This window comes from Metopolophium dirhodum, chromosome 9 (assembly GCF_019925205.1).
Source record: "Metopolophium dirhodum isolate CAU chromosome 9, ASM1992520v1, whole genome shotgun sequence".
Lineage (NCBI taxonomy): Eukaryota > Metazoa > Arthropoda > Insecta > Hemiptera > Aphididae > Metopolophium > Metopolophium dirhodum.
In genome coordinates, this window is record NC_083568.1 from 27,479,326 (window position 1) to 27,506,972 (window position 27,647).

Here is a 27,647-nt window from a genome sequence, read left to right on the forward strand (position 1 = left end):
AGCCCATTCATTATTAATTATAAGATCTGACAAACGTGATGGTTTATTTGGATTACCTTTATTTTTTCGACGCCGCAACGTCAAAGAATGTCGTAAAAATGTGCCCGGACTTTTTTGTCCGATAACCAAAAAATGAGTCCGGACTTTTTTCACAACGGACTTTTTGTCCGGGATTTGTATTGTTAGTATAGATCGTCTGTGCGCCACCGCCGTCGCACATCGTGGATGCCCGCAATTATTATCTGCGATTTATCTTCGTAGGTATTACTTTATTTGCCCAGGGCGCCATAATATCTCGGGCCGGCACTGTAATTACACCGTGCAAGCTGAATTGAAACTGTTAAACGCGAGCCTATTAAAGTGATTATATTATTTTATCATATTATATTATATTATTACACAGTTTGTTAAGCATTTTTCGTAAATCGTAATGCATACGCGACACTGAATAATGTTTATTTCGTACATAGAACAATCGAATGCAAGTGTGACGTGCGCACTACGCATGGGCGTAAAATTGTGTGTGTGGGGGGGGGGGGGCTAAAGCCCACCTTACAAAACTATTTATTTAAAATGACCCAGAGAGCTTATATCTAAATCAAAGGATATTTTTGATGGGGGCTAAAAATGTTTTTATTAATTATGTGTTTTTTTCAAAAAATAAAATTATAAAATGCATCATAACTAATTTAACTTATGCATATTGGTGTGGTGTTTGCGGGTCCGTGAGGGGGGGATAAGTTAGTATGTACCATGGACTTAGATATAAGTATATAACCATCTTTTTCACCTTCACCCCTGTCTATTCGATGCCAATCTATATTTATATCTTTTAAGTCCATGAAAGCAACTGTTAAATATTAATTTGATGAAACTAGATACGATTATCTGGACTCGGGTAGATAATATGTTCGATATCGGTTGTTATTGTGCCAATGACATTATACAAAAAGGCATATAATCATCTACAACAACCGAGACCAAACAGAGGAAAATGCCCACATTGCGATTTTACCCCCTTCCCCAAATGACACTGAACGTTTCTGGTAACAGATAACAGTCGTTCCAGTGAGCCAGTTCACGGCTCACATAATTTCAGTTTTTACTATGAAACCTCGTTAATGCATCCTCACTTGTTCAATGTGAGAGCACCAGTACACCGCATAACGCATGTTAGTTTAATAACCAGTACATAATTTAACTGTTTTTAATTTGTTTTTGATTATTTTAATAATTTTTAAATCTAAAATGAACTATGAGAATGAAGATCCGTCAAGAAATAATGTCGTCAATAAAAACCCACGAGGAAAGGTAAAAACTTTTTTAGTATACCTATTGGCTATTATTAGGTATACCTACAACCTACCTTTGTGAATTATTGGAACGGTTTTTGTGAGGCACGCTCTTAGGGTTTATTTTCGGGGGCTGGGACTTTGGAGTGAATTTTATTGAGTTTTAGAAACACTTGTAAGAACTTCGTATTATATTTACAAGCCTTAGCTGTTAAAATTGAAAATGTATTGTATCGTAATTTCTAGTAAACAAGACTTATGAGGAATCTTGTTGTTTTGAAACCTTAGGTGTCAACAATTTTTGAAATTTTACTTTTGACCTTCAAAGTACTATCCAGTTCTAATTTTTTATCATAAATTCATAAGCCTTCAATGTTGAACATTTTTGTTTAGCTCGAATGCGTGATAACTATTGTAAATTATTATTGTCCGGTATGTGCGATATGCTCAGTGACTATCTCGTGTGCGGCGGTGTGCCTATAATATTATCGTAGATAAGCGCTCAGGTCAGTAGTCGTATGGACGGCGTAGCGAACATATTGCACTCTCGGCACAACGACTGCTTACATATATTATGTAATATATTGATAATTAATATTTAATGTGAACCAGTCAAATAGAAATAAAGTAAAATTGTTCATTGATTCAAAATAATTGTTTTCATTGTACGTAACATGAACTATGAGAATAAAGATCCATCAAGAATTTATGTCAATAAAAATCCACCAGGAAAGGTAAAAATATTTTGAATATTATAAAGTATACCTACAACTTACCTAGGTACATTATAATTGGAACGGTTTTGTGAGGCACACTCTTAGGGTTTATTGTCAGGGGTTGGGACTATGAATTTTACTGGGCTTTAAGAACGGAATCTGATGATTGTATACTTTATATTTAATATTATAGTTTATTATAATAAGTAATTGGTATTTTTGAGATTTTAATGTTTCTGTAAGAAATACTTGTAAGGAACCTTGTATTAAATTTACAAGCCTTAGCTGTTAACATTGAAAATTTATTGTATTGTAATATAGTTTCCAGTAAATAAGACTTATGAGGAATCTTGTAGTATTGAAACCATAGAGTAAAGAATACTAAACTTAGGTGTCAACAATTATTGATATTTAACTTTTGACCTTCAAAGTACTATCCACTTCTAATTTTTTACTAAGACCCTTCAATGTTTAAATTTTTTTTTGTTTTTATAAAAGAATATTTAAAATCTATGCTTTGAGACATAATAACTAACAAGCAAATTAGACAACATTGTGTATATAAAGCACAGCAATGATACATTATGTGAGGACTGAGGAGGGAAGCCACCCAGTGATAGAACTTAATGTATTTGTCCCCTAACTTTTGTTGAAAATTGAAACATTTTTATTGCTTCCAAAAGTGATGTCCGACAGTCGGACATGTAAACAATTTTTTATAAAAACACAATAGTGAATAGATATATACAAGTATACAACAACTAGATTGCCGTCTTTATACTTCAGTTGTGACCAATGTTTAAGTCAGCCACCATTTATAAAGCAGACAATGTTTACATTTATTCATATACATAATATTATACACTGCGATAATATTATTTTGTAAACATTGCCTGTTTTGTAAATGGCGGCCGACTTCGATGATAAAAAGGAGACGGCTATCTAGTTTTTGTATATGTCTACGGATATGTGATATTATGTCTAACCGATGTACCTATATTCATCGCTCCGTTAAACATTTAATACGCGCGGACTCTTGACGACCGGTCGATTGTATCATATAGGTATACGCCAGTGATGTAATCCTAAAAAAAGTTGATGGGTACACGCCTTAATCATTGTAAAAAATAACGTGGGGGGGGGCTATGCTCTCCACTCTTCCCATTATTTAGTATTCGTCCGTGTTATCTACCAGTGACTACCGCACGTTTGGTGTGAACAAAACGACTATTTTCATTTGTAGATAGCATATTAAACCAACAGAGTTATGGTGGATAAAATACTTAGGGTCTAGATAGCGTATTAAACAGTATCCACTATATCCTATCGACTATTTATCAGTTGTCTAAATAATATACAATAATATCTCATAAAGTGTGATTTAGGTGTATTTAAGCTCTACTTGTTCCATAAATAATGTTTAAAATGTGTAATGATTAACAAAATTAAAAATTGTATAATTTAACTCAAAGTATAAATTAACATAATATTATGAAACATTTTTATACTTTTTACATGATGAAAGTAATTGTCATAATTTGTTTTTTGGGTCTTCAGTTGTAGTGCTGGTATTAACTTTTTTTTTATCTTGATCGTGTTTTTAAGGAATTTCTCCATTTTTAGCTGACAAGAAGAAACACTTTTTCTACACGACTACACAAAACATCTATGCATTCCACAGTATGTAGTTGTGTACTAACATTTTGTGCAAGATAATATAATATTTATTTTTATATCAATGTACGTATATACTGTATATAATATTATTTTTGCTATAACACCGTTTATTATTTAATAAATATTACAGAATATAAATATTATTTACTTTGTAACGTTAATACGTTTTGTTCATGGTCCGTATGTACCTGCGTACCACGATTTTCGTTAAGGGTACACGTTTAAGTATAAAATTAGGAGGTGGGTACACGCCGTGTACCCGCGTGAACCCTTCCCTATACCAGTGGTGGCCAAACTACGGCCCGCCATCATTTAATATCTGGCCCGCGAAAGAACTATAATATTTTACATTTACGATAAAAAAAAAAATTGAAAATACAGTATATATTCTATAAACATATTATAAATAGCATTATCTTATCTTATCTTATTTTCGTAGAAACAACAATGTTGGTACCTACAACGAGTAATATTACTGTGCTCGTTGCGCGACCAATTTTATCTACATTGTAGTTTCTACAACCATCGTGATCAGTCGTGATCAGTCAAATTAATACATTTTAAAATATGTTTTGTAAAACGTGTAAAACGATATTTTGTATATTTTATATTTATTTTTATATGTGTAGTTAATAATTTATTTAAAAATAATTTTTGGAAATGTAAGCCGATTTAATTTTTTTTCATTTGTAGTAATGATTAAGTTAAGTATTAAATAAAGACATTAAAATTATTAAGTACAATAAAAACGTCGTTAAATATGAAATTATATACCTATACCTAAAATTCTGATTACTTAAAAGTAAAAAAAATTTTTATGGCCCGCGGTAAAAATTTTTTTTTTTCTGGCCCGAGGTAAAAAAAGTTTGGCCACCACTGCCCTATACCACTGGGTATACATTCGATAAAACCGATAATTATCGATACATCATCTTAATTCATAGTTTTTATATTATAATATGTATGTAGGTAGTAACCAACCCATATATTATAGGTATATGACTATTGTAGTATTTTTGTATAATAATTAATAAAATATGATGCGTAGCTGTGGACAACGAGTGGCGTGTTTAGTCTTGTCAGTGCAAGACATTTCTCACTAAATCCAGTAGGTACCTACTCACGCCGCTGGTAGTAACCGATAATAATATTGTGACATTGTAATATATTGTTCGTAATTTCATTGTAATTTTAGAATAATGCGCAATTCTATATATTATCAGTAACCGTGGGAATGCACTTGCGTACGTGACAATATTCCCAGTCCTAAATCGTTGGGTCAGCAGATTCCTTCCACTTCCTTCAAGGCCTGGCGTTGGTCGATTGCACGTGTTATATAGTCCCACCGACCCAAAGCAGTGCGAAAACACGACTACTCTTCTCGATTTCGCGAGTATTCGCTACTCCAGTGCGTATAAACATTGGATCTGCATCTGTACACTGTATAAGCATAATCTATAATATTATTCTAATCTAATTAAAATTGTCTGTTTCTGGGCGTAGTAAATAAAGACAAATTAAATTCAGTAGGTATAAACATTGTCGACTGCTCATATAGGTTTCCGGTCACATCCCAGGATGCATCGTAATATATACGTAATGTTATATATTAATTGCGGATATTACATTATATGCACATTTCACATAAAATTATATTGTACGGTGTATTATATCACATTTTCGAATACACGATCCTGGACCCTCTTGAGCCCTCTGAACACCTGGATGAAGGTAATAGCGTGATTTTAATATTTGCATCTGATATTATTATTCGGCACTTATAACTTATAAGTGTACATAATTATACAGATTCTTAACTTTAATATCCAATTTTAATATAACTATTGATAGGAGTATTTTTTCATAATTATCTTATTTTTACGTCATTATACAATAATACAATATATAAAGTCAGTGTCAAAAGTACAATTTAGAGGCGTCTATAAATAATTTATGGAAACATGCATGTTTTTGTTGAGGCGTTAAGATTTGACAATTTATTGGTTGGTTATTTATGGCACCGTGGTAGACTACATCACCTAGATTCTTATAATTACCTATATATTGGTTGTAAATTTTAATGGAAAAATTGATGCTACTTCGTTGTGTTTGTGTAACTACCTAACAAAGTTAGTTCAGGGAAAACTTAAAAAAAAGTTTTTTATTTTAATCAATTCCTATACTTGAGAATTTCTGTAAAATTTCGTCTGAATATACCTGTTAAAAAACAAAAATAAAAAAAAAAATTGTGAAAAAGGGTATTTTTACGCAAAAATAGTTTTTGACAATATTGGTTTTATTTTTTTGGTTGTAATTAAAAAATAAATGACAGTAGAGACTTGACATTTTCACCAAATATTCATATTAGCATTTACTAGACTTAGTATAGTTTTCAAAGTATTATGTTGCTGCTTATAATATTGTGCTATTTGTAGATATTTGAACATTTCGACTTTTTTTAGATATTTTTAAATTTATGTGTTACAATATTTTTGTTTGTGAGTAAAACTAGAAAATTTAATACAATGTTCCTCATTTTATTACAGATTTTATTAATTAATATTGAAAATAGATAGGTAGACATAATTGTTGGATCTTTTCTGTTATACGTATACCACGGAAGTGATGCCCGCGTTACCACTCGCTCGCTGTGCTGCGCTCGGACAAAAAATCGAAAATATCCCTCGACTTGCGATCACTGACGTCCCCCCCAAAAAAGGGTGTCCCGTAAAGGAGGAAATGGTATGCGTATAACGGAATTTTTTTTTTATAAGCATTTAAAGTTGACGTGTTTAAAAACATCATTTAAGTCACAGACGTTTGCAAATTATACAAAAATTTATAACTTTTTAAATTGTACCACCCACAGTTTGTACATTTAATACAAGATTCTTCATAAGTTAATCTATTGGAAACAGATTTTGTACCGTCGCAATAGTTTGAAGACTTGAAGTTCATATTATTTTAATGACTTTGGATATTCAAAAATCAAAGGTAGTATGACACTACCTTTGTGGTATAATAGTTTATTTTCAACCGATTTTTATTATTTTGTTATTATTGAAAAAATATTGATCGTAGAAACTTGAAATATTCCATGCATACTTATATTATTTTATTCTATCCTCAGTAATAATTTCAAAATATTTAGAACAATTTTAAACTACCTACCTATTAAAAGGCATTTGCCATTTAAACATTTTCAATTTTTTTTTACATTTTGTCTTTTAAAGTGTTAGTAAAAATGCTGAGGCTCTGTCAATAAGTTCAAAAGTTCAATACATAAATTGTTCTTATAACATTAAAATTAACTAATTATTTTGTACCTAGTTCAAAATTTAAAGATTTTAAATTTTTTTTAGATAAGGCATGAAAATGTAATAGGTACAGGGTTCATAATATTAGGAAGTTCTTATTGAAAGAAAAAATCCAATAAAATGTATAACACCGTTTTTATTTTTAGACATTTGAAGTTGGACTTTTTACGAAATTGAATATTTAACGAAGAATAATGATTTTTGTTAGGTATTTTGTTGTAATTCAAAAATATTATTATCGTGGAACTTGGAGTCTTAGAACTTTTATAAGTACGCATGATAATACAATTTTTTTATAAAAAATGGTATTTTCAAAATGTTTTTATACTAGGAAATTATTCACATTTCACACCGTTCTACGGCAAGTCCGGATTTACTTAAAAAGTTAAAAGTATTAATAACGATAATAATGATATAATATTATATTCTTTTGTAATAAATAATGATATAATATTCATCGAAAATGTTTCCGGAAAAAAACAATTAACCTACCATATAATTATAAATTATAATAGTAAAATAAAATATAGGTACTCGAATTAGTATGGGTAAACTGAATTCCTAAAAAAAACCCGATAATGAACCCCGGGAAAAAATCCCAGAAAGCAAATATTAGGTTATTATAATATTATAATAATATTATGTTTCCTAATATTTTTACGATAATGTAAGAACTTAAAATGTTTAAGTACCTAGGTAATGCAATTATAAAATAATAATAGGTATAAAATATATAAAATCAAGTTAAATCGTATTCAATATTTATTTTAATGTTTAAACATATGTTGGTTTTTTTTAATTGAATGATTAATGATAATCCCTGTTACTGGAGTTTTATTTTTTTCATAATTTATTGTTGAACTTAGAAGTACTTACAATATTTAAATATGATATAGAATTCATTAAACGATAATTATGCGTAGGTATACCAATCCTACTTACCTAATATATTATATTAATTGTAATTAAATATTAATAATGTTGTAAACAAATATTTATCCATTCATTATCATGTGGTTGTCAGTAAAATTGTAGGGCGATCGGTAATTGGGCCACATTTTATCTACCTGCTTCGTATAAAATAATTATTTACTTTTTACTTCCTGGGGATTGGGCCACAAATTCTTGGATAGGGATTTTTATTTTATAATTCTCTTTCGAGTTTCTAAGTTATAAATATGTATTTATAAACATGTTTACGCTTCCACTTAGCTTCAATCAAAAATTAACATATTTTATTATAAAAATATTGATATATTAGCTCCAATATTATTAAACAAAGATAAATATATTTAGTAACAAAACAAATTTTTACGTCCAAAGTTTTTGCGATATTCAAACCCACCATTTTTAAAAATTAAAAACAAAAATTAAGTATTAACCTAACCTATTAACAGTATTTATATTTTTTCTAGGTTGTGGGTATCTATAGAAAAAAAATTTTAATAGATTTGTACAAAAACAAAATTAAAAATGAACCAGATCTTAAATTCTCTAAATTAGCGAGAAGATTATCACAAGAAACTGGCATTGGCTATATAACAGTTAAAAAAACTATTCGAGAATATTGTGGTGGACAACCAATAACACAAAAAATAAAACAATATGGACCACCGGTAAATGAACAAATTGGCACTTTCGAGAAATGTAAAATTCTCCAAAAAATTCATAGTTTTTGGTTAAGGCAAAAAATACCAACTTCAAAAAATATATTACTCGCCATCAACGCTGATCCCGGTCTTCCATCACTAAACTTTACCTCATTAGAAAAAGTATTTAAAGACCTACGTATTGAATATACGAGATGCATTCATCACACGCGTGCTCTTACGGAAACAGAAGATATTGTACTATGGCGTCGAAAATATATAGAAGATATACGGCGTTACCGAAATGAAGGTAGAACTATTTACTATTTGGAAGAGACGTGGCTCAACGTCGGGGGATATTCGTCCAAAGAATTATGGACCGATATAGAATCTTCGAGAAAAGGCAAACAGATTATTGTCGTGCATATTGGATCGGTCGAAGGTTTCGTGGAGGGGGGTCTGCTATGCTTCGAGTCGAAAAAAAATACGTCTAACTACAATGACCATATGAATGAAGACATATTTTATGACTGGTTCTGTGGTATATTGCCTTTACTCAAGGAGAACTCCGTTATAGTTTTTGACAATGCGTCACACTATAAGGATAAAAATCACGTCCCCAACACGTCTTGGAATAAGGGTTGTATTTTAAAATGGTTTGAAGGTAAAGGCATAGTATTTGATAAGCCATTGAAGAAGGTTCAGTTAATTGAAAAAGTGAATGAGATGAGACTTATCTTTGACAACTATAAAAGAAGTGTACAAGAAGCAATAAATCATAATAAAGCTGTTCTACGTTTACCTCCGTATCACTGTCAATTAAGTCCAATGCAGTTAGCATGGGAGGTTGTTGTCAAACACGTGAAAATAAAAAACTGCACATGTTCTAAGCTGGACGATGTACATCAACTATTTAATGATGGGGTTAAACTAGTAACGACCGAGATGTGGGCCGGTTACGTAAATTCCTCAATTGCATATGAAGACAAACTTTGGAACCTGGATATCATTACCGATAGTATTTTGAATTCAATGATATATCATTAATTATTTGTTATCGTACTTATAGTTATAGATACAAAAAATGATATCGAGCGGATGCCGTTTGTCAGCATATATTCCTAAGTCAATTTTTAATTAATTTATATTACTAGTGGTAATTCATTTTTCTATTAATTGTGAAAAATGATAATTTTTTGTTTAAATTTAAAATTGGTATATAATTTTGTCAAAATTTAACACATTATTTGCTCCAGAGTTTCGTCGAAAAAATAATGCTTTATTTATTGCAAAAGATTTATTATGATATAATAAAATAAACTCTTAATGTATACCGTTTCTATAAATATTGAATTGTATATGTTTCAATAAAGAATAAAATAAAATATCAATCATAATGCTTAAGTATTAAAAAGAATGAAAAACAAAAATTGTTTAGATATTGTAAATATTATGTTATATTACGAATTATAATATTATTATGCAACATCATGATACAACATCATGAAATATCAAAGAGAAGGCTTAATTCAAATTAAAAACATTTAGGTAATGAATAATATACTTATTTTAATAATAATTTATGATTTATAACTATACACAATATTAACACATTATAATATTATCATCATCTGAACTACTGTGTAACTTTTGGCTTTAACGGAATTTACATTATACCTATACAAATAATACAGGTTTAGGACATTATATTTCTATAGTAATAATTTTTTTATTTTTCTATAAAAAATTGTTTGATGTAGAACATAATAATATAGAGATGCTATATTGTCATAAATTTTTTAATTTGTATGATTTTTTTTTAAAACATGTTTGTTCTAGTTGTAAATTGTTATTACTTTGATTTGTTACATTTTTTTTACAAATTTAACACATTAAAAAGTATGTTTAAATTGTTATTCTTGTAGTTCTATTATCTAAACGTTTTAAAACTAAAAGCATAATATAACTTGTAATTTATTTTTTGTAAAATCATATTTAAGGGTTAAACAGTTAATGAATATTTAGAGAATATTTGAGGTATTTCCGGGTTATCTTGGTTACCGAAATATTTACAAGGCTACCTGGTATAATCTTTTGGTTAGGTGTCTTAAAGTCTTAACTCTTAACTACTAACATTTTTAAATTAAAAAGTATATTTTCGAAATATACTTTTGAAATTTAATTAACATTCAGCTATTACATTTGTTAGGTAGGTCACAAACAAATATTTTATAATTTTTAGGTAGGTATTATCGCATAATTATTCAATAATAAACAAATTGTAAGTAAATTTCTTAGAGACGTAGAGTTTAGATATCATCTTTGTTCTCTTCTGAAACGTATTAGTATAACTACAATTTATCCAATATAATTTAATCATGTATTTTATGTACTAAAAAATTAGAATTAGTGTTGATTTTTTTTATTTTAAATAGCTCAAGAGCATTGCTATGAGTTCATGGTTAGGTTGGCACTCATGAGGGGTCTCAAAAAAAAAATTAACTGACCAGAAGTTCCTAAAGTATGTTGGTTCATTTTGAGATCGTCCTTATAAAAATGTTGTTACTCGGATGTAAGTTTATGTACAGTTAATACTTAATTTACTATATAATTGCCAATTATGAGGGAAAATTAAATCAATATCTAGCATTAATAAATTTTAGCTACCTTATTGTTAGTCAATTATAACTATTTGCGCAGTGCAAATTCACTTCCTAAATATCTTAGATAAAATATAATTTAATTCACACGTAGGTTACGTACATTAAAAATTTAAAATCAGATATCGGGATGTATTATTTCTTAATTTTCCATTGTATTCAAATAAATTACCAACCTGATATTAATAATTGTACAATTATTTAAAATAAAAAAAACACTCACCAAATTATAAATATGATGTGTTGAATGTTGATAGACTAAATAATATTATGCACTCTATAATCGTTGGCGCTACGACTCGTTTACGTTTGACAATAGACTACGTATGGTTCGTAGTTATCACATGTCACAACTCACAAGTAAACTAGTTTTTATCGCCGATAATTATTGACTATTTTTTTTTTTTTTTATTGAGCTTGGGCCCGGCAACTTAGGCCATTAGCTCTGCTTGTTTGTTTAGGTTGATGTTAGTAGGGGGAGGAACAGTTGAAAACACGTTTTGTATGTGTGGCTAGGATTCGTTGCTAAAAATCCCGGGTGGTCACCCATCCGGGAACTAGCAACGCCGGCCGTTACGTACACTCAGTGCATTTCCACAGTTAAGTGTACACACTGCGCCACACCAAGCCACTTATTGACTATTGTACATACGTTTTTGGGGCACTTTTTCGTGATTTTATTTGGTTCATTTTTGTTAGTCGGAAATCACAAAGATAATCGCGAAACACGCCGATCAACAATGCTATAATGGCTAGCCCGCACATTATATTTAGGGTTTTGAAATTTCATGAAATTTATTTTCTTGAAATATTTCATGAATTTTTCATGGAATATTTCATTTTGATGAAAAATAAAAATAAAATGTTTATTATACTTAAAAGTTTATAGCTGTCAACTTCTAAGTGAATATTTTTAAAAGTTGGTTTATTGTATGAAACAAAAAAAAAATATGTAAATATTACATATAATTTATAAGTTGTTTAACAAATCTATAATAGTCATAACTCATAACAAACTATATGATCTATGTATTAAATAATGAGCCCAGAGCACCGTCACATCACTCAGCCATATATACACACATATTATACGACTTTTGTATACTTTATAATTACTAAAAATACACTATTATTTCATTCATTGTTGGAATTGACTTCGACTTTATAACAAACCATTATATTTTGGATCTCTGATAAACAACAATATTTTAAAACTCATGTAAAAAAATGTTTTTATTCTTAAAATAATTCCAGGAATATTTTTCAGCACTATATAATATATAATATACAAATATGAAATAATAAATCAACAAAAATAATATGTTTTTTTTTAAATTCTAAGTGTGTAATCAATTTATTGTTTCTAATCATCTATAACCGAACACGTTTAAAAGAAGAAAAATATTTTCCATAATTTCATTGAAATATTTCAAGAACAGTGAAATTTTCAATTTTGAAATATTTCAAATTTAGAACCCTAATTATATTATCTGCTAATAGTACTTACTTAGGTACTAAATAAAATGACACAGGACCATTCAAAATAATATAATAAGCATTATTTTAGTATTCATTTACAGTATTTATTTTTTTAAATATAATTTAGTATACCTAGGTATACTGAATTGTACTCTAATGTTAGTTTGATAAATCAATTTTGTAAGAAAGTTATACATTAGTACACACTTATTACAATTTATAATATTCAAGTAGGTATACAAGGAATAAATTAAAAAAAGTTTTTTTTTAAATTTTTTTTTTATTGATCTTTAAGTATAACTTGGTATCAAGGGCCATTAGTTATGTTAAAAATGCTGTGTCATAATATTATAATTAATGTATTAAAATTATTCATAATAATTGAAAAATTAAAAAATATTGATTGATTTATGCTTATAATAATTTTGTATGTTTACATTTTAATGTTTAAATTAGTATTTAATTGTTTGTTTGGTATGTTTAACGAAGAAGAAAGTGGCTTATTTCAAGACATGAATTATTATAACCCCACTATTCAGTCATATCCAAATTGAATAATATTGGAAAGAGAGCAAACACAGCAATTTTAAGTATTATTATTTATTAGTATATTCTATTGTATACATAACTGTATTATACTATAACAGTATAATACTAAATATATAATTTTATCGGATGCAACATATGGTAAAATGAATTTTTAGTAGCTTAATTTATTATTCTAAATTAAAACCATGCATATATTATAATGAGCGAGCTCAAATCACGTTTACCACTATTATCAAGGATTATAAATAAAACTCATCATCAAAACGAGTTAATAAATAATTTGGAAAATGTGTTAAAAATAAATGTTGAAAAGGAATTTAATTTGATCAGCCTAAAAATAATTCAAGTTCTATAAAAAAATATATATTCTGTTCCCGATTTATTTGATAATATTAAGTGAGCGATGTTGTTTTCAAACAACGCAAATTGCAAATCATTCAGTATTGAAATTAATGCTTTTGTTTCATAATTTATGTGTAGTCTGGGGATTTTTTTCCTGGGGATTTTTAATCCGATTACCAGAAAAAAACATGTTACCAAATTACATAGTAATCAAATAAAATAGTATTTGAATATGATAAAATAATATTTTATTATTAACTGTTCATAGTATGACCATTGATTATAAATACTAGTTTTTTGTACTACTATCAAGTGTGTGTGTGTGTGTGTGTGTGTGTGTGTGTGTGTGTGTGTTGCAGTATTGAACAATAAAATGTATATGATTTCAATTAAAATGTTTTGGTAAAATAATACAAGTGTAAATACGATTTTTTTCTTTTAAAATTTTTCATTTTTCTATTCGATTGAGCACGAGTGATTTGTTTTGTGCCTTCAACTATAAATATAAATATAACAGGTTATCTTAAGTTTACACATTCAAGTAGTGAGATAGTAAGTAACAAGTATTAAGTAAAGTATCTTGAGGATAACTCCTCTTCCTCTCCTTGTGCTAGAAATGATTGCAAAACTTCTGGGAGAGTGTATCCGATTTATAGATTTTAGATTTTGGGTGGAATCGTGGAATGATATAATATATTGATTTTACAATAATTTGTGTATAAACACGGTTTATAGAAGACAAAATGCTATGCAACTACAATATTTTTTTTTGGTGGGAAAGTGAATCTAGACAGTACAACATAGTCGATCGCCTACAACAACCGAAACCAAACAGAGGAAAACGCCCACGCTGTGATCCCCCTTCCCCAAATGACGCTTGACCGTCACCTGAACACCGTACCTACCCTATTGTGACCAGTTTACGACGATTCTGTATGGTAACAGGCAACAGTCATTCCAGTCATGACTAAATAAACAGGCATGATCACTAGATTATTTCACGCATTCATTCTTCCCCAGACTTGGATGAAAAACTATATATCATGGAGAAAACAGTTATTCCCACTATAATTTAATTATATTATATTAGTTATTATTATTATAATATTACTTATTAGTTATTAGTAATACATTTAATCTAGTAGTAATAATATAATAAATAATCAAAATGAGTTCCCATGTCATTATTGTTTTTGTATTGTTCAATATTGTGTAAATATAAACATTGTATAAATAAATATATGCATAATAACATTATATATTACAATGTTTGTTTTTCTTTAGTTATTTATACTTTTCCTTCTCCATACAGCCATCATCATCATTGTAAGAAACAATTTATTTAATATTGGTTTACTGGTTTATTAGTTTTGCCTGCAAAAAAGTGTATTGATTTCTCCTGGCCTTTTAAGCAAATTGTTGTTATAAATTCATTTTATTTTTATAAATAAAAATGCCCAACTGCATGGTACCTAGCTGTGCAAATAGCTCTGCCATAGGGTTTGGTAAGGCTGTAAGTTATTACAGAGTTCCAAAGTCACCCACTTATCGTGCAAAGTGGTTTAACGCATGTGGTGTAGTTGACAATACAGTGAAAGATGGTAAGTCATCATGTAGTATACTGTTAGGTATTTTTATTTAATGAAGGGACAATTAAACATTGCAATAATTTGTGCAATAGCACGAATTTGTTCAAAACATTTCTCGCCAAATGCAATGAAGGAGAAACCGTTGATCCAAATTAAGGCAGGATATTCTCCTTGCAAAAGTAAAAAGCTTAAAGCTGATGCAGTCCCTACAAAATATCTAACTCCACGGAAAGTAAGTATTTAATTTTATTTTACTAAAAAATATTGTGTGAACTAAATAAATTTTATTTCAATACAACATAACAAAAATAGTGGATACTTTATACATAGCATGGTAGGTATGATATAGGTACATAGTTTTAATTATAAATACAGTCTCTACACTTTAATATATATTTTACAGATAAAAAGCTCTAGAGTTAAATTAAATTCTATCCAACAAACTGCTGAAGTCTCAACATTCTCAAATCCAGAAATTTTACCGAACGCGGATTCTTTCAATGAATGTCCCTTGGTAATACATAAAACATTGTTAAAAATAGTTTATTTCTTTATCACTATTTTCTTAACTACCTATGATAGCATATATATGAGCATAACATAATTTGTAATACAACTTGACATATGATGCAGGTACCAAAGGTTGAAGTTCTCGATGACTGTAAAAAACCATTCATCCCGAGGTCTCTTGTTAATGAATTTGAACATGATGTGTCTTTTTTACCCATTGACAACTCTGAAATGTTTGTACAATTTTTTTCTTGTTTGTCTTGTAGTTGACTAAAAAAAAAATTAAATTCATAATTTCTGTTAATATTTCTCATTTTGAATTTATAATTTATAGCGATTATCTCCGAAAACAACTTGATAATTTAAATCAAAAACTTTTGGATGTTCAAAAAGAAAATGAACAGCTTCATATAAAAAATAAAGAGGATTTCAATTTAAATGTGCATAAGTTGTTTTCGTCAGTGTTCACTAAAACACAAATTAATTACTTTTTAAATGACAAAAAAAAAATTAAAAAGTGGGAGAATGAGGATATTGTATCAGCGATAACACTCAGAAGTATTTCTACAGCCGCTTATTCATATCTGCTTCAAACTATTCCATTGCCAAGTATTCAATTATTTCAAAACTGATGTGGACTATTTTATAACATGTTGTCGTATTTTAGGTCTTTCTACATTAAGAAGATATGCCAAAACATTTTCCATAGAGCCAGGTGTATTAGATAATGTTTTAAGTATCATGAAACAAAAAGGTTATTAACATTAATAATTAATTAACTAATTAACATTTGGTAGTATTATAAATTATAATATTACTAATAATAACCTATTATTTAAGGTACATCCATGTCTGATAGAGATAAAATTGTTGTTCTCTCTTTTGATGAAGTTTACATAGCACATGATGTATGCTATGATAAAGCAATTGATCAAGTTTTAGGACCACATCAAACTGTGCAAGTGGTCATGGTTAGAGGACTCTTCAAATCTTGGAAGCAGCCAGTCTTTTATTCTTATGACACACCAATGACTGCTTCAATACTAAACAACATAATTAATAAATTATATAACTGTGGATATAATGTGGCAGCAGTTACAAGTGATATGGGTCCTACTAACATTTCTTTGTGGAATTCATTGAAAATTACCCATACAAATAGTAGTTTTTTACATCCAAACACTGGAAAAAACGTCCATGTCTTTGCTGATGTACCACATTTATTGAAATTGATAAGAAACAACATCATTGATCATGGATTTAACATGGTTACTGAAAATGGTAATACTTTAAGTTCATATAAATTGTGACAATTTTGTTTACTTCATATTATATTCATAACAATGTATTAAAATTTCTTTATGTTAAGGTAATAAATACATAGGTAAAAGTTTGTTTGAATCTTTGTTGAAAGTACAAGGTACAAATGACTTGACTTTTACTTACAAAGTGACAGAGTTTCATTTAAATGTCAGTGGAGTTCAACGTCAAAAAGTTAAAAACCGCGGCCCAACTTCTTTCCAGGACCGTTGCTAAAGCAATGCAATACTATGGAGACACGGGTGCACTAACATCTAACTGGAAAGAAGTACACTAAAATTTCCCGAGTTTGGATATTATCACATTGTATAATTACTTACTATAATAATTGTTTATATTTAGTGTTCAGAAGCAATTTTGTTGATAAATAACTGGTTTGATCTTCATAACTCTCAGCAAATGTTAGGGGACAATTCCAGTGCATATGGAATAAATTTGGATGAACAGAACCATATTTTAAGTTTGATGGATAATTTTATTAGTACAATGAGAGTACACGGAAAAAAAAAAACTTATGACATTCCAAAAGGGAATTCTGATTTCAAATTTATCTTTAAGAAACCTGTACAAAGATCTTAAAGATTATATTGGTATAGAATATATTATTACAAGACGACTTAACCAGGATGTAATTATAAGTTATTCTATCTACTTATTTATAAAAATAATTAATTATATGTACCTACATTTATTTAGGTATTAGAAAACTTTTTCAGTTTTATGAGAGGCATGGGAGGATCAAATGACCATCCAACCCCTATAGATTTCAAGTATCGGTAATATTGAATTTACATAACTCACTAAAATATTTAACCTTTATTAAAATTAATCATCTATATTTTTAAGCCTAAGATGGTACATATTAGGAAAGCATTCTTCAGCATTTTTCATAAAAAATAGTAACACTGAAGATTCTATAAATGAAAATTGTTTACTGGAATCAAATGATAAATTTAATGAAAAGGACACACCACTTACAGCTCAGATATTTCAGACTTCTGAAATATTAGAAGAATCTACTGTAACGGAAACTGAAACAATAGAAAATGAATGTTTAAAACTATTAAATTCTTTTGAACTAGAGGTAGGTATCGAAAATATTCAAGGAATTTAATAAATAAATTAAATAAATAGAATGTTAATATATACCATTGTGGTTTTAGACAACTGTTGAAGAATTATACACTGCAAAAGATCCATGCGAGGAAGATAATTTGATGTACATATCTGGTTCTGTAGCAAAAAAATTTAAAAATAAATATCCATTCCTAGAGGATAATAACAATGAAACAAATATTGAAAGTGGATCATGGATGTCTTATATATCAAAAGGTTATATTTTGTAGTTTGTATTCTGCATTCCAGTAATCTGAAAAAATGTTGTTAAAAAATCAAATTTGTTGTTTATTATTTTTAGGGTATCTTACGTGTCCATCAAAAGATCTTTGGAATGTGTCAAAAGTCCTTGAAACCATTTTTATGCAAGCATTTGATAATGAAAGGGGTATCGTAAAAAAATTAACCACTATAGTTAATCAGCATGTAAATGAAAAATGCATAATGATACCAAATGAAGTCATAGAATGCCTGGTCCGTACAAGAATGTATATACGTATACGAGAAATGAATAGGGCAGAAAAACAGAAGTCAAAACTGAAATATTTAACACAGAAGAATACACAACGGAAAAACTTAAAAAAATTCATAAAATAAATAAAAAACCACTGAACTATACCTATTATTTAGTCCTGCTCCTGCATTGAATCCCCAATGATGTGTCACACTAATTGTCTACTTCATTTAATATTTTAATTATTATTGTTTAATGCATAATGGTGTCATGACCAAATGAACTAAACTAAATTAAAAACTAAACTACATTTATTTAGTCATGAATGCCGAATGGTTATGATATGAACAATAAAATATTTTTTCTTCTTAGGTATTTTACTGTTTCTGCCAAGTCTGGGGAAAATGCGCAGTGATAGGAAAAAATGGTTTTTTTGCGATCATGCCTGTTTATTTAGTCATGATTCCAGTGAGCACACCAGTTTACGGTTCACGCGTGTTTACATCCCCATTTGTTGAATGCGAGGAGACACTGTACACTGCATAACGCAGGTTAATATTTGATATACAGTATACGTATCTTAACTGTTTTTCAATATTAATTGTTTTTGATTATTTTAATAGTTTTTAAATATAAAATGAACCATGTGAATAAAGATCCGTCAAGAATTAATTTTGTCAATAAAAATCGACAAGGAAAGGTAAAAATATTTTGAATATTATTAAGTATACCTATACAACTTACCTAGGTACATTATATTTGGAACGGCTTTTGTGAGGCACGCTCTTAGGGTTAACGGGTTTATTGTCAGGGAGTTGGGACTTTGTAGTGAATTTTACTGAGTTTTAAGAACAAAATCTGATGATTGTATAATGTATAAAGTGTATACTTTATATTCAATATTATAATTTATATTTATTAGGACCTATGATTCGAGGCATAATAACTATTAAATAACTATAATAAGCAAATTAGACAACATTATGTATTTAAAGGACAGCAATAACAAAAGTGGCCCATGTCTTCGAAAATCATGTTTTCGGTCATATTTTTGAATGAAAAGTGTTGGAAAAGTTATTTTTTCGAATAGTTATGTACTTGAAAAATTATTAGTTCGAATAAAAATTTGTTTGAAAAGAAGTATGTACAAAAATTATTTATTTAAATTAAAAAGCTATCTAATATTTTAAAAATTAATAAAAATAATTTTAAAAAAAATATTTGTAAAAATGTATGCAGTCATATTATTAATTAAAAACTTAAATTATATGCAATCGCTTTTAAAAACTCCAATTTACAATAATAATAGAATTGTCGTTTATTCGTTGTTGAAATGATTGCGTTCCACACCATATTTCTTCTTCTTTATTTGATTACCAGATATTAATATTACAATCTGTGATAATGTTTCAGCTTGAATTTTTTGCACGATTGAAATAAATCTATGAAGCCCTGAATAAAATATATGAAATAAAATATAATATATTAATGACATTTGTAAAATGATTTTTACATGGATGAGGAAATGTAAGTCGATTTAACTTTCTATGCCACGATTCAGCTGTTTTAGTTGCTCTCGAAAGTTCTAACCTAATACGATTGGAAACTGACCAAATATCTGGTGAAAATAATGGAGGATTTTGTTAGGCTTACCTCTTGTTCTCATACCGATTTTTCAAAGTACGTAAGTTTCTTCAAAGTATGTTATTAGACTTTTTTCTTCATTATTTATTATTGAACAAAGGTTTCAAAAGAGGCCATGCTTCTTGAACTTAAAACCAAAATAATTATTAAAATATTAATTTTAATTATCTAATGGCTAATACCGTACCATGTCAATCGGCAAAAATACCATTGCGGGGATGTGTCTAGCTAAAAGATTAAAACGTGTATCGTTTGAATACTTTGTAGATAAATCAACATTTTGCATTTTTCTATATATATTTTGGTAGAAATGAAAGGAAAATGTCGAATGCACAGCAAACGGATGAACTTCATTGATTTCGTTTATTGCTACTATTTCAAAATCTGTAATAATTTCAATATCCGTGTTTTCCGTGAATCGCGGAAAAAAGGCCGATTAAAATTGATGAAAATATATCTAAATTAAAGTATAAATATGTTGAAATTGTATTGAAAATTACATTATAAGTTACATGAAAAATCTTATAATATCATAAAAAATGTTAATTACTTACTTAAATCACATATAATAAAATTTAATTTAATAAAAGTCTAAAATAATAAAATGTAATACAATATTCAATAATAAATACAATTATTATAATATCTATATAATTATAATAATAATGCTATAAAAATGTAATATTATAATTAGGTACACCTCTTTCTTATGTTATGACTTACGGCTGCAAAAAAGGCCTGTTTATAGGTATACATATAACCTATTATTATACCAAAAAACGTTTGTTTTTATGTAATGTTCCTTATCAAAATTCAAACTATAAGTACCTATAGTAATTTCGTATATAATTATTAGTCTACTATATTTGATAAACCATCCAGAATGAATTCCTATCATAACAAACTAAAATTTTTAAAAAATTACCTCTGCTAATTACCTTTCAATTTATGATGAATAATTTATAATATGAAACACTTTTTATATTTATCTATACAATTTGATATATACCATATTATCATTACACTAAAACTAAATACTAAATTACTAAATTATAGCAAAAGCCAAAAATATGATCTTCATTAAAAAAGTTGAAAATTAAATAATATAATATATACATTATATATGTTTTTACATAGCTTATATGATTTTTTATGTAACTTTAATGTATTTTCAATACAATTTTAAGATATTTATACTTCAATTTTGATATATTTTCATTAATTTTTTTCGGGACTTTTTTTTCCAGTTACCGTTTTCCATTATGTCAATCGTCAATGTTATATTTCATTGAAATATTGATTAACTTAGACTATATTTCACTGTATATTGATTGACTTTTTCCGACTAGAAGACAATTCACTAACGGAACGTATATTTCTTCACTACCACGTTTAATAGATGTATATATACAATAAAGCTGTTGAAAAATATTTGAGTAAGATTTAAATGTTACGTCAGCTAGCCAACATTTAGATTTCTGGAGATATTTACAATTTTCTTTTGTTGTAAAAAATAAAACAGATTCGGTTTTTTTTACTAAAAAATACTCTCCAGATTACGTTGTACACAGTGACTGGAGGATCTATCGATTGAATTGTTTTAGGTTCATTTTGATTTAGGTTCATATGACGTTGACGGTTGACAATCTGTTTAGCTGATTATTTAGTAATATGCGATGAAATAGTTTTTGTAGTACCTGAAATAGCTCCATGGAATATTTGTACCGATTTTTCAACATTTGATGTTAATACTTGCCGTTCAATATATTATTTCGTTCTAACGACTTTTCGAATACATTTCTGTAATGATTTGCTCACACATCATTATAATAAATAAACTAAAATCTTATAGAATAATAAATAAAGACCAGACTGTCGTTCGTAGAAATCGGTCATTCCCAACAAAACCATTGTCACCGACAAAAAGGTACGATCCCTATTATTACGTCATATTGTACGGTGTGTTTGATCAAATTCTCGACTACACGATCTCAAGAGCCCTCCGAACACCTGGAGGAAGAAAAAAGCGTAATTTTATTATTTTAACATTCGGTTTTAATATAAAAACGACTCCTAGTTATATTATAGTTAGTATATAGTCATATTAAAATCGGATGTTAAAATAATAAAATTACGCTATTACCTTCCTCCTACAGGTGTTCGGAGGGCTCTCGGGATCCTGTATTCAAAAATTTGATTAAACACATCGTATAATATAATTTTATTCTAGTAGACGGTTTTTGTATTTCCTCGAACTAGATTTATCGTAAGTACGTGCTGATTTCTTAATTCGTGATCGTTTAATAGAGATCGTACCTTTTTGTCGGTGACAATAGTTTTATTGGGGATGACCGATTTCTACGAACGACAGTCTGGCCGTTATTTATTATTCTGTAAGATTTTAGTTTATTTTAGATTCTAAGTGGAACGATGAATGTATTGATTTTACAATGATGTGTGTTTTTTTTTTTTTCCTTTATCACCTTTTAGGACAGTAAAAGTGCTTGGATTTTCTTCAACAGTAACTTTTCTGATAGGAAAGTGAATCTAGTTGGTACTTTGGGGTTAGGTAGTTTTAAAAAGCGACGTGAAAAACAAAAGAAAAATTAAGGAAAAACGGGAATTTTTACGCAAAATTTGTTTTTGAGAAAATCGATTTTGGTTTTTGGTGTAAATCTAAAACAAATGACTGTAGGGACTAGGGACATGAAATTTTGCCTGAATGTTTATAATTGCATTTCATATATACTCCATAACATTTTCCAATTTTTTTGACTTATTTTGAGCTGTTTACGGACATTGTCAATTTCCATTTTTTTTAGTTTTTTTTTCTATAAATATCAATAAAATTTTATCTGTTGAGTAAAAAAGCTTGAAAATTTAATAGAAGGCTCCTAGATTATTGTTTCAAAGGTAGATGAAAAAAATTTTAAATCCTTAGTCACAGTTTTTATTTATAAGCATCTAAAGTTCAAATATTGACAAAATACGGAAAAATCACGAAAATTAGCAAATTATTTTGAGTTGAAAATTCATAAAAATTTACTTTTTAAATCTAAGATTTGAAAATGTAATACAAGATTATCCATAAGTTTGTCTACCTTTATCAAAATAAATGTTTATGAGCGTTTGAAATTCATATTTTTACAACATTTGATATTCATTCGATTTCTCGTGTAACGATTTTCTTATTTTGTTGTAATTAAAAAACGTATGATTGTAGATACTTGAAAATTTCACTGAATGTTTATATTAGCATTTTCTATACACGATAACATTTTGAAAATAATTTGACTCTTTTTGAGCTGTTTACGGACATTGTCTGTTTTAAATTTTTTTTGTTTTTTTTTTCTATAAATATCATTAAAATTGTATTTGTTGGGTAGAAAAGCGTGAAAATTTAATGCAAGGCTCCTGATATATTGTTACAATAGCAATTGAAAAATATTGAAAATATATAGGCACAATTTTTTTTTATAAGCGTTTAAAGTTCAAATTTTGACAAAATTTATCAAATTTAAAATGTAATAATTATTTTGTAGTTAAAAATGTATAAAATGTTTAACTTTTATGGCTAAGGATTGAAAATTTAAAACAAGGTTCCACGTAAATAGGTTATATTATATAAATTACTTTATTCACAATAATATCATCAAATATACTTGGTAATATCATAGGCTGACGGACCGTTTTCGCTCAGAATCGTTTTTCTTATACAATGATATTATATCATTGAATTCAAATTTAACACCATCCATTACAGTTACCCACTTGTAACATACTGTGCAGTAGAGTGACATCCACTTAACCACCTTTTTTATAATTATGTGTGAATGATAATATCATTACGGTAGTTTTTAATTCAAAAACTAATGACCGTAGATATTTAAAATTTTAAATTTGAAATATTTTGACTATTTTTGAGCCATGAGACATTTTTGTATTCAGTTATTTTTTTTTTTAAAATTATGGCCGATAAATAATTTTTTGCTTGATCAAAAAACTTGGAAATGTAATACAAAATTCCACATGAGTTGGTATAATAATGTAATTTAAAAAATAGTTGAGCGTAAATCCACAATCATTTTTTATGAGAGTTTGAATTTAAAAAGTGTACCTACGTTATTAAAATATTGGATATTCTGTTCATATATTTTATTGGAATTTAAAAAGAAATAATCGACCAAATGTTTATACTAGCATTTCCTATAGGTACATTGTAAAAAAATCGAAAAATTGAAATTCTTTTTTTGCTATTTTAGCCATGGTAAATTTTTGAACTATGTAAATTATTGTCGATAAAAAGTATTTATGTATATATTTAAGATTTGTGATATTTTTTAATAAAGGCACTACTTATTAATTAATATTCACGAATTTATTAAATACAAATTCTCCAAACAAATATTTTAAGGTCTTCAATCATTCGAATTTCATTTTTTTTTTTTAAATGAACTAATATATTTAATATTTATTTGGTTTTTATAGTTTTTTTAATGTTAGTTGGAAAATAAACAGTTGTACCAATCTTAAAATCTAAACTGTGCAATTATGATACTGAAAACCAATTTATGAATACATTTTGATAGCAAACAAATTCTTAACTGTTCAATCACTGGTCTGTTCACCCCATTCATTGCTCCGTTATGAATTTAATACGCGCGGACTCATGACGACCGGTATATTGTATATTAGCCTAACCTAACCGGTATATTGTATCACATAGGTTCAAAATATTTTTGGCAAAACCTATTAACTTACCGTATAATTGCATAACTATATTAGTAAAATAAAGTATAGGTAATAGGTATATATAGTACCAATATAAATACGTAATAAAATAATAATAATAATACATAGGTTATAGTTAGGTACACTTTAGTACCATACAGTAAACTCTCGATTATCTGTAGTCTTCCGCGGAACTATCTATAATAAGTACCTACTAAAAATAGTGCTACATATGTTCAATATGTAGATTGTAAACATATATGTAGAGTGTATTTGTGAAAAAATAAATGCAAGTGTTAGGTATATAATATATTAAATTAATGTTTAAATAAAAATACAACATAACCACATCTATAATTTTCTTAAAATACTATTTAATATTATATAGAATTTTGTTTTAAAAATATGATAAAATCATTTTTTTTGTAATTTGCATTTTTTACGGATCAACAGCGGAATTTGCTTATTCGTGGTGGCTATGCCACCCTTTTTCATGGATAATCAAGAGTTAACTGTATATATAGGCTGGCAGTCCGTCTCCGGATCTCTGCTCAGAATCGTTATTCGTATGCAATAATTTATTATTGAGTTCAAATTTAACAATTTATCCATTACAGCAGCCAATGGCGGATCCAGGGCTTATTTTTTTTTTTTTGGGGGGGGGGGGGCATTAAATAAGCCCTTGCTAGTTCTATAATATTTAATATTGGATAATTTATTATCTATTGATAAGACACGTGGTAATATTTCGTGTGCACTGCATTGTTAGGTATTATGACTACCAGACTACGTATTATATTAATTATTATTTTATTAAAATTATAATGTAACAGTGGCCCAATTACTTTATACCTTTTTGAAAAAGCCTGGGCGCCCAAATTGTAGTCTGGGGATTTATTTCCTAGGGTCGGGGATTTTATTGCGGGGTTCTTCAATGGGGGTTGTTTAGGGGGATTTTTATTTCGTAATTCCTATTCGAGTTACTAAGTAATAACTAATAAATATGTATTTATAAATTTCCACTTAGCTTCAATAAAAAATTACCATATTTTATAATATTAAAAATATTGATGCATTAGCTCCAATAATATTAAACAAAGATAAATATATTTAGTATAAAACAAATTTCTATGTCTTAAAGGGGAGCCAAAGTTATTGTGATTTTCAAACCCACCATTTTTAAAAATTAAAAACAGCAATTAAGTATTCACAATATTTGTATTTTTTCTAGAAAGTGGGTACCCACAGAAAAGAATTGTTAATAGAATTGTACAAATGCAAAACTCAAAATGAACCCGACCTCAAACCCTCAAAATTAATGAGAGTATTATCACAAGACACTGGCATTGGCTATACAACAGTTCAAAATACTGTGCAAAAATATCTATATGAACAAGGAATAACACAAAAAAGAATTACACGAACGTTATATGAAAATATTGGCACATCCGAAAAATGTAAAATTCTCCAAAAAATTCATAGTTTTTGGTGTAGACATAAAATACCAACTTTAAAAAATATATCATTCGCCATCAACGCTGATCCCAGTCTTTCATCACTAAGTGTTTGTGAATTAAAAAAAGTATTAAAAGACCTACATTTTGAATATACGCCATGCAATTACCGTTTGCGTGCTCTTACGGAAAAAGAAGATATTGTACTATGGCGTCGAAAATATTTAGAAGATATACGGCATTACCGAAATGAAGGTAGAACTATTTACTATTTGCAAGAGACGTGGATAAACGCTGGGGAATATTCATCCAAAGAATTATTGGCTGCTATAGAACCTTCAGGCGAAGGCAAACGGATAATTGTCGTGCATATTGGATCGGTCGAAGGTTTCGTGGAGGGTGGTCTGCTATGCTTTGAATCGAAAAAAAATACGTCTAACTACCATGACCATATGAATGGTGAAATATTTTACGAATGGTTCTGTGGTATATTGTCTTTACTCAAGGAGAATTCCGTTATAGTTTTTGACAACGTGTCATACTATTCGGTAGAAAATCACGTACCCACCATTTCCTGGAAAAAAGATTCTATTTTAAAATGGTTTGAAGGTAAAGGCATGGTATTGGATAGGCCAATGGTGAAGTTTCAATTAATTGAAAAAGTGAAGAAGACAAGACTTATCTATGACAACTATAGAAGAAGTGTACAAGAAGCAATAAATCATAATAAAGATGTTCTACGTTTACCTCCGTACCACTGTCAATTAAGTCCAATGCAGTTAGCATGGGAGGTTGTTGTCAAACACGTGAAAATTAAAAACTGCACAAGTTCTAAGCTGGACGATGTACGTCAACTATTAAATGATGGTGTTATACTAGTAACGACCGAGATGTGGGCCGGTTACGTAAATTTTTCAATTACGAATGAAGACATACTTTGGAACCTTGATATCATTACCGATAAGATATTGGATGAAACTGTAACTGCAAAAATAAATTTAGTTACGTCGTCCGAATCATCATCAGATTGAAATTGTAACTAATGTTTTATGTCAGCGGTTCTTAACCTTTTGTAGATCGCGGACCCCCTTACCAAATTTTTTTTCAAATACCTTTTTTTTTACAAAACATCTCATGTTATCATAACCAAAATTATAATCATTATTTTATAAAACAAATTACATAAGTAGACATAACAAAACATACAC

The 27,647-nt window shown here is 28.4% G+C and overlaps 1 protein-coding gene and 1 long non-coding RNA gene across 16 annotated transcripts; one reads left to right on the plus strand and one right to left on the minus strand.

The window, feature by feature from the left end:
- The first annotated feature begins 898 nt into the window (after positions 1-898).
- Positions 899-27,486, plus strand: LOC132952860 (uncharacterized). Of its 10 annotated transcripts, none has more exons than XR_009665517.1 (3): positions 1,907-2,026; positions 3,614-3,748; positions 8,418-10,712. XR_009665517.1 is itself a non-coding variant. In XM_061025326.1 (3 exons), exons 2-3 carry the CDS (start codon positions 3,677-3,679, stop codon positions 9,636-9,638), a joined length of 1,233 nt encoding a protein of 410 aa, XP_060881309.1. In that variant the 5' UTR covers positions 1,907-2,026; positions 3,614-3,676; the 3' UTR covers positions 9,639-10,712. The 10 variants fall into 10 exon arrangements, 9 of the variants coding, with proteins under 9 accessions (XP_060881307.1, XP_060881306.1, XP_060881308.1 ...); XM_061025326.1 differs by having other exon boundaries at positions 3,614-3,688; XM_061025322.1 differs by lacking the exons at positions 1,907-2,026; positions 3,614-3,748; positions 8,418-10,712 and adding exons at positions 19,045-19,161; positions 19,234-19,310; positions 26,217-27,486.
- On the minus strand, positions 15,439-18,951 carry LOC132952861 (uncharacterized). 6 transcript variants are annotated; one of them, XR_009665521.1, is made up of 10 exons: positions 18,776-18,948; positions 18,468-18,693; positions 18,190-18,409; positions 17,361-18,071; positions 17,167-17,298; positions 16,842-16,992; positions 16,549-16,763; positions 16,209-16,393; positions 15,784-15,990; positions 15,439-15,720 (listed from the first exon to the last, which is right to left on the minus strand). It is a non-coding gene; the product is annotated as an uncharacterized LOC132952861 (long non-coding RNA). The 6 variants fall into 6 exon arrangements; XR_009665522.1 differs by having other exon boundaries at positions 15,439-15,990; positions 18,190-18,273; positions 18,776-18,951; XR_009665520.1 differs by having other exon boundaries at positions 15,439-15,990; positions 17,167-17,294; positions 18,776-18,951.
- Positions 27,487-27,647: the final 161 nt, after the last annotated feature.